Source organism: Magallana gigas, chromosome 5 (genome assembly GCF_963853765.1).
Source record: "Magallana gigas chromosome 5, xbMagGiga1.1, whole genome shotgun sequence".
In the NCBI taxonomy this organism is placed as follows: domain Eukaryota; kingdom Metazoa; phylum Mollusca; class Bivalvia; order Ostreida; family Ostreidae; genus Magallana; species Magallana gigas.
In genome coordinates, this window is record NC_088857.1 from 47,131,852 (window position 1) to 47,140,676 (window position 8,825).

Below are 8,825 nucleotides of genomic sequence, written 5' to 3' on the forward strand. Positions count from 1 at the left end.
AACTCGGCCATGGATGTTTACGCCAAAAAAATGCATGCATCAAGATAGTTTTCTTGCTAAAGGTCAAAGTGAAAGAAAAAAAAATGAAAAATTGTGGATGAATAGAAGTTTTTCAGGTGTAAGTTCAAAGACCCTTGCATCAAAGTACTGAAAGCATGTCAGATTATTGCTGGCTTGAATTTAGCGCTACAACTCTGGGTTCCATTCTCACTTCCTGTGCACCTTTCTTTATTTTATCACTATGTTGCTGTAAATGGTTGTGATGTACAATAATGTAAAAAGAAGATGAACACTATGAAATAAACAATGTTTATGTTTATATATTCTAACATGACAATAAAGATACCTGTACCAAAAAAACTTTTTCTATGTGATTTTTATGTGCATGCTCATTCGTTAGATATACAGGTAGGTAAATGGAAATGGTGAACTCCAGCTTTTACAATGACAAAGAAAAAGTCAACCACATTGAAAGAAAAATGAAGTGATGCAAGTTCAAGGGCATTATACATTGTGGTTTATTTTTTGATAAACAAAAATTACATACCTCCACGACCATTTGGAATTGAGATTGAGTACTGAACCAGTTTGGTTTTTGGGTTCCGTCTATTGTTTGCTCACTATTTCATAGTTTCAGTAATATTAATGGAAGTCTTTTTAGTTGATTTACCTGGTAGAGAAATCAATTATGAGAGAATAATTACAGTAATTTGTGGATCAACCAACAACGAAATCACGAAAATGAATGCTTTATGATAATAAAACGAAATACTGTGATTACTGGAATGGTCAGTAAAGGTCATTTTTCTTATTTTTAGGTCAAGGTCACTAGATAATAATTTTTAAATGTGTGTTATATTTCACGAATTACTACAAATCTTTTTCATGACGACTTTTCGTATTAGCTGGTTGCCACTTTGTAATTGAATTTCTTTCTTTTCTCTCAGTTCCCGAAGAGAGCTTTTAGCTTTATGTTGGTTGTGGTTGGTTTGAAGGTTGAGCCATAGTGGTATTATCGCGGAAGTTAGGTCGCTTGTTGCATTACCATTTCTCTTGCAGATATGTGTAATATAAACTGAGATTAAGTTCTTGTTTATTAAAACTAAATTCTCGATAATCTATCCACAAAGAAACATATAGTTTTCAACTGTTCCATTATCGTTCCTTTGTAAAACTTGTACAGTCAGAAAGGAAAGTGAAATGTATTAGTGTTGACAAGTTTCTTGTGAACATGTCTGCAAGGATAGAGATAAAGACAATGTCTCCTCACTTCCAACTGTCATATGTCAAGATTTAAGTTTTTAACCCTGAAAATGTAAACGTTTAGAGCCAGTTGATTATTGTATTTTATTAGTAATAACGAAAGTCAGAATAATCCATTTTTATAGAAGGTTTAATCTTCAAAACGTGATAATTACCTCTAACCTGTCTATGTATCTAGTTGATATCTTTCTTGCGAGTTTGTTTTCTCACTTTAAGGAGGCTGTATTGTCAACAAAATAACGTAGGAGATACCGGTAGATTATAACGTCAATTAATTTCTTAATATTGATTGGCGCAACACTCTTTGTCGGAGACATTCAAATGTTGCGACTTGTATGCACACGTATTTTGTTGGCAAAGTAAGAACTATATATGTAGTAGTAGTTCGTTCGATCATGATTTGTTTTAGATTTTGAGTCACATGAATGGAAAATCCATTCGAATCATTCTATGCATGTTCAACAGTGTTCCTGAAAAGACAGACTAATGTAACTAATCATATGTTTCTATGTGTGTATGAAACATGTTCAGTTAAATTGGAACAATTTATCATTTGCTTGCTATGAGTTGCAAGAACAAAGATGGTATAGAAAGTTTTCAATTTTATTTGCAGACCTATGGGATTTTTGTTCTATATGTTTTACAACCGCGCTAGTCGTTCCAATAGTTTAATGATTATATTATTTCGGACTGAATGCTATTGCTTCCATCAAATTATGAAAGCGTAAATGGAAATGCAAATACAATGTGTGATCATGTAATCATGGTATAACGCACTACAATTGTTCTACTTGTACATTTACCCTGTCAACAGAGCAATTGCGATTGCAAATACTATACGACATATCCGTTGCAATATTTGCAATACACTTTGTTTGAAGATTATGCACGAGATTAATTGATCCGTAATTTATTTAATTGATAAACATATTTCACAAATCAATGGGTGTTTTTAAATCTTACATTGCTTGTACTGAGAAGTCACCAAAGTTTTTTATTTTAAATACTTATAATGCTATATGACGTTTCTGTTACGATTAGGTATCATTAAGTAGTTCTAAATTGTCCATGGATTCTGGCTGCCTCCTTGTTAGTATCATTTATGTGGAAAAAATTCAGAAAGCACGTAACCAAATAAATAAAACTGGTAGACACACAGTAGTATAATGGTAAATAGACTGATGGAGGACACACGTATGACTCATGGCGGTTTACAAACTTGGTTCATTGAGATAAAAACACCAACAGACAATCCTCCTATACTAGTACAAAGATTTAAGCCATTAACGGGCTACTTGAAGGTACACAAAACCTCTCAACATTTTAAAACCAGGTGGCATTTTTGGCGTTTGCCTTAAATGTACTAACACTTTAAAGATCAGCTTGAGTTTAGCCCTAGATTTCTTCCCAACCTTCAACTGTCAACAATTTCTGGAATGGGACTTGTTAAAATTGTCAAGCAATGAAATTGAACAAATATGTGTTTCTATATATGTACAGTGAATTCCGGGAAGTTAATGAATGTTTATGAGGTATAAAGATAATCTGAGTCTTTTTTTTTTTACACATGAAACAATTTGTCAGCAAACACCATGTTTCCTCGCCGTATCAAATCTTGAAAATTTATGTCCGGGCTATAAGAACTTGACTTTTCATTTATGGAAGATGTATCTCGTACCATCTGTCTGTGCAATGCTGATGTTTTGATTGTGAAAAAAAATCTAATCGTCAGTTAATCCAGTTGTTGTGTCTTATATATAGGATAATCCAGTTGTATTACAGACAGGGCACTCCTTCTGTGTCTAAGATGGGACAGTAAAGTTCTGGGGATCCAGTTTTGTCAATGACAGGGCCATCCATTAATTTCATGTAAGGGCGATCCCGTTGTGTCATTTATATATAGAGCGAAATTCTTATATTGTAGATGGAGCCATCTGTTTGTATTACATATATATCGGTCCATCCAAGAACGCCAATCATTGCAAGGGTCACCCAGTTGTGTCAGATAGGTCGATCAAATTGACTCATAGATACTAAGAATAGGTTCATCCATTTTTCTCAGAGATGTCCATCCAGTCATAGATAGGTCGATCTAATTGACTCATAGATAGGTTCATCCAGTTTCCTCATAGATATGTCCATCCAGTCATAGATAGGGCGATCCAGTTGTGCCACAGAACGGTCGATCTAATTGACTTGTAAATTGGTCTATTCAATTTCATTATTTGTGTCATAGATAGGGCGATTTAGTTGTGTTTTAGATAGGGCGATATAGCTGTGTCATAAATGGGCCAATCCAAGTGCGTCTTAGCAAGGGCGACCCACTTGTGTCATAGATAGGGCGATCTAGTTGTGTAATAGAAAGGGTGATTCAGTTGTGTCCAAGAACGATCGTGTCATCTAGATTAACCAGTATAGTTGTTTAAGGCTTCATAAAACATGGATTTAAGAATAATCATATAAACTGTGTGCATTGAAAATGTCTCCAGACGACCGTGATGACAGAAAGCAGCGGAAACCTAGCAACAGACGCCGTAACTATAGCGACGACTACAGCAGCGGGAGTGCCAGTGACGAAGACCGACGATCCTATGGGTGGGTTCAACAAGTTCACACATTATTCATTAAAGTACAGGAACATGTTCAACAGTAGTATAAATGAAAACTAAACATTTATGAAAATACAATTGTGCACAAGAATTATATTTTCAAAACAACCTGTTATTAATCCAACATGTGAACATTATTTAAATAAGCCAAACAGGTCTGTACATTTATGAAGTGCAAACTGTCTTTATACAAATGGTTCAAGATCTCTATAGTATGGTAGGGAAACCTACCCTTGTTTATTCATTGAATCATCATAAATCGATGGGGTATAACGGGACATTCATTTTTCATAGAGTTACTGTATAGAAGATAAGTAAAAGAAAGTTGTGATGTTTTCAACAGACGCAGCAGTGATAGACGGAACAGTCCGCGCAGTCCTCGAGACGATAGTGACGGCTGGAGTCGAGACAGTAGTGACAGGGAAAGGTCAAGGTCAAATCGACAGAAAAGACGAAATTCCCCGCCACCGAAACGTAGTGACCCTCCAGCACCACGCTACGACGACCCGCCATCAAGATACAGCAATAAGTCACCACGGCAGAGAGAACCACCCCCGGTCCCTGCTACAAAACCCCCGCCACTCCGGGGACAAAAAGGTGTGTGTGAGAGAGAGAAAGAGAGAGAGAGAGACACACACACACACACACACACAAACAGGAAAGATGGGACATGGTCAAAAGTATTGAGATATTGACGATGATTTAAGAACCTTATTTGATACAGATAAGAAAAGAGATGACCTTCACGACGAACTCCAACAACGCATGAACATAGGTCCAAAGTCAGGTCAGAAACCACAGAGAGAACGCCAACAGGTCAGGGTCATTACTGCAAGGTCATCCGTGGACGAGGTCGCAGACTGGTTGGATACCAAAGGGTTTTCTGAAAAGTACGCATAAAAGGATGATAAAACAAGATGACTTCATCTTTTCTCTCTTTTAATACTTTTGTGTTTGAGTGTTTTTTCTTTACAATCTAGTTGTATACGAGTGTTTCGGGGTTACAATGGAGAGGATATGTTCCGTCTGAAGAAGAAAGAGATGGATCGGCTTATTGGTCAGCAAGAGGCACAGAGGCTTGAGAGCCAAATATTGGTCCAGAAAAACAAAGAAGGGGTAATTTCAAATCAAGCTGAAATGATGATAGACGCATGTACTTTCGAAATTTACAATTATTTGCGTTGCAGAAGAAAGAAACCATCAAATATAACGATTCAGAAATTTAGAAATGAGATTCCGGAAGATTTTCAAATAATAATTTTTTTTTTTCAGTATAAGACAGCACGCAGTGGCGGGAAGGAGTTACAGGCGATTCTGCACAAAAGGAAAGAAATGGCCGACCGTAAAGACGACTCAGTAGAAGTGGCCGACTACTCCGACTCGGAGAGTAAGTGGTTGATAAAGTATAATCCCATGTAGGGTGCACGCTTCTCTGCTTCTTTAGCATTTGCTATACAAATAAATATAAGAACCAGAGAAAATAACTTGTTACTTGGTTATATCTCAGAATCCCGTCCACTCGTAGCCGTAGAGCCAAACGCCGGTTTGTTTTTCAGCTTTCAGATTGAATTTCAGCAGTTTCTCCCCAGAGTGTCGATCTTTATTACAGTTTACATGTATTTTCATTTCTGTAATAGGTAATGAAGATTACTATTTAAATTAGAGAACGAATTTTTTTTAATCGTCCCATCTGCTAATAACAATTTGTTGATCAAACTGAATGAACTTTACGCGAGAACTTTTTTGTGTGAAGACCTACTATAGTAAACAATCCAAATCGCTTAACAAAATCTCTATTTACCTCGAGAACTATATTGCAATTGAAAAAAAGTATTAGCGCTTCTTCAGAAGACCAAATAATAAATTGGGTTGCTGTGAATGATGCGCGTCGAAATGACATTCATATCCCTCCATATGTCACTAGGGGTCTGTCCAGATTTGGTCTGTTACTAAGATGCTGATTTTGGATTTTGTTGTAATACATGCTGATTCCTGTCCTTTTCCAGTTGTGCAGGAGATCACAGACGCCTTTAATGACATGCTGGAACCATACGAATAAGGTGATATTTTCGCCCTTCATGTATTCAATATTTCAGGGAGTTTTCGTTGAAAATTTTATAGTAAAAAAGTATTTAACATTAATAAGAAAACAAAAATTGTAATTTTTGCTATTTGCTATTACCACGCAGTACTAAGACCCTAAAAAGGTGCAACTACTTTCCTGTTCTTTTTGGCCTGCTTAGCCTGTTTCAATAGCCCAAACACGAGTCTCTTATTGCAGTATTGCATTGTTTTTCTGATGATGCATGCAAGTTATATTTATCTACACTTCTATATTTTAGTGCTAGTGAAAAAGTACCCTCTATTTATTTGAAAATTCTTTTGCAGCCTCATTTTAGAAACACCAATCGGTGTAGAATATTACAATGTACTATTTTATTCTAGCTGCCTTTGTAGTTTGTACTTCTTTGTACAGTAGTTCTATTAGACAACAATATTAAAAAGCTGATGATGTAGAATTATGTCAGAAAATACATACATGCGAACAGTGTTACTCGGTTTCTGTATAAGTTGTGACTTCTTTCAGGTGACGCATCCGATAATTTTGAAAACGCCGGGAAGACGTTGAGAGCAATGTTACGTCATCAGCGGAAGCGGATTTCGAACACCACTTACCGTGATTAACAAGAACAACTCATTACAAGATTCGGATCAAACAGACAGAACAAAACTTCTTGTTTATCTTCTTCATATTCAGTCAAATATCCAGATATGTTTAATGTGTGATTACTCTCAAATAATCAGCTAAAAATGTGATTTCCATTTCTATTTTTTTTTCAACTGTTATTCGGAAGAACATATAATGCAAAAGGTTCTGTGATACTTGCAAATTGTAGGGACATTGAAAACAATCTGCTTTCTTACTAAAAATATAGCAAAGCAGAGCAGAGAATCAAAAGTCACTCGAGATGAAACTGACTTCCATTTACTATAGTGTAGAACTATGTGTTGTCTGTTCCAACACTGTGTAATCGGCTTTTGCAAATGTATTCGTTAATCTTGCCGTTTTGTGTGAAACTTAATCCATGCGCAAATACAATTGATAAGACATGTAGATACATATTCTTATAGATTAAGTTATATTTAAATATATTTACGTGCCATATAGTATTTTAGTATGTGATTTTAACTGGCGTAAAGTTTATTTCATGGTTGTGGGAAATACCAAAGGAGGGTTTAGACTATTTAATAATCATACAATTATATGTCCGAATTTAACAAACTTGGTAGTCTTATAAATGACTCGTGCAATTTAATCTCTAAATCAAAATCATTACTAGTATTTTTTTGGCCACATCTTGCCTATTTATCATGTGCATATATCACTCTTTGTGTAACCAATTTGATTAATACTTTTGTTTGTTGTTTTAATGTTGCTGACCCTAAAAACCCAATAATCTTTTATGTAATCATATATCAATGTAAAATTAATCGTCAAGAAAATGTTTGTCTTTTTCACGTGTGCATTTATATGTAGACTAGTTCTCCGTTAAATCCATTCATTACTTTCCAAATGAAAGCTGAATACTATGATACTAGTAAATAACAACACATTGTGTGGAATTAGCAACGACACGCTGCAGCTATTTAATATTTGGCATATTAAATGTACAGACACATAATTATGGCATAAAGTTGGATCACATGATTTATCTATTTAATAAAACAAATATGAAAATTTAAACTTTCCGCTGTACGTGTCGTCCTAAACTGGTATTTAACACCTGAGCAATTCTTTATATAGCCTTGCTAAGAAACCGGTTCTTAAGAACCAGGTGACACAAACAGGTATTCGAATGAAAACCTTATATATCCGGATAATTAATTCATTATTATACCAAGTAGAAATTGATTTCTGTCTAATTCGTCCCTCAAACGAAAGAAATCATATGTACCTATCTCCTTCCCGGGAAGCCGTATTCTTCAAAGGGACCCGATAGCTCCGCTAAGAAAGGGCGGATAAATCCTTATCTTGTTAGAGTAATTTTTAAGTTATTACTTCATATGATTCCTTAAAATCCAAGCAACACATTTTAATGAAAACTGTAAAAGTAAAAATCAAAAAGGATCCGTTGTTTAAAAATATTAAAACACACAAAGTGCTTCCTATTTTCAATGACTTAATTTGACCAACTTTATTATTCTCTCTGTTATTTTTTTTATGTAGATGACTACAAATCCAATATGGATTATTCATGTATTCTCCATTAATATGCGTGCCAATGTAACCCGTGTGCCATCATACCATGCAATACCCACATGTATATTGTATTACCAAGAAAGATTCATGCATTTCTTTTCTTTTTTGTCAAAACTTGCTTTATACCATTTTTACATACAAAGACAAAGCAGTTCAGCTTTTATATACGCAATTCAAATAACCATATCAGAATTAGCTATATGGAACATATGTTACTCATTAGTCCATGATGTTATCAGAAAATTGTGGTTGATAAATATTCGCAAGAAACTTATTTCTTTGTGAATATTGTCGCGCACTAGAAATGTTAAGATATATAGTATGCATGTAGTATAAAACCATTTGTTTTGTTCATAATAAAATATCATTTTTAATTTTTCCTTTTTTTTTAAATTTTACTTGGTGTGGTGTTGGGGTTTTCATTGATATTTTTATACTTGAAAATGTTATTACAGCTTCAGAATATACAAGTTAACAACATATACATCGGAGAAATTAATGATTTTGTTCATTTATAAGTGAGACTTTGTTTAAAAAGAACCAATTAATGTACATTTTAGTTAATGACGATACATTTATCTGAACAATCACAAAAGCAACATTAAATCCTCAACAACTTGTTCTTTTTATTGGGGGAAACCAAAAAAAAGAAGAAAAAACTGTCGGTAGAAAATGGAGTTCGAGATGTATTT

At 34.6% G+C, this 8,825-nt stretch overlaps 1 protein-coding gene across 28 annotated transcripts in view; it reads left to right on the plus strand.

The window, feature by feature from the left end:
- Nucleotides 1-6,663, plus strand: part of LOC105344858 (epidermal growth factor receptor kinase substrate 8) — a 36,553-nt gene extending 29,890 nt beyond the window's left edge. For 27 of the 28 annotated variants that reach the window (XM_066085917.1, XM_066085932.1, XM_066085920.1 and 24 more), the window contains 6 exons: nucleotides 3,753-3,858; nucleotides 4,216-4,469; nucleotides 4,597-4,762; nucleotides 4,853-4,988; nucleotides 5,145-5,259; nucleotides 6,460-6,663. In XM_066085917.1, the coding sequence (XP_065941989.1) occupies nucleotides 3,753-3,858; nucleotides 4,216-4,469; nucleotides 4,597-4,762; nucleotides 4,853-4,988; nucleotides 5,145-5,259; nucleotides 6,460-6,557 (875 nt within the window). In that variant the 3' untranslated portion in view covers nucleotides 6,558-6,663. Of the gene's footprint in view, nucleotides 1-3,752; nucleotides 3,859-4,215; nucleotides 4,470-4,596; nucleotides 4,763-4,852; nucleotides 4,989-5,144; nucleotides 5,260-5,878; nucleotides 5,933-6,459 lie in introns of all 28 variants that reach the window. The other variant, XM_066085924.1, reaches the window with a different exon arrangement.
- The last annotated feature ends 2,162 nt before the right edge of the window (nucleotides 6,664-8,825 follow it).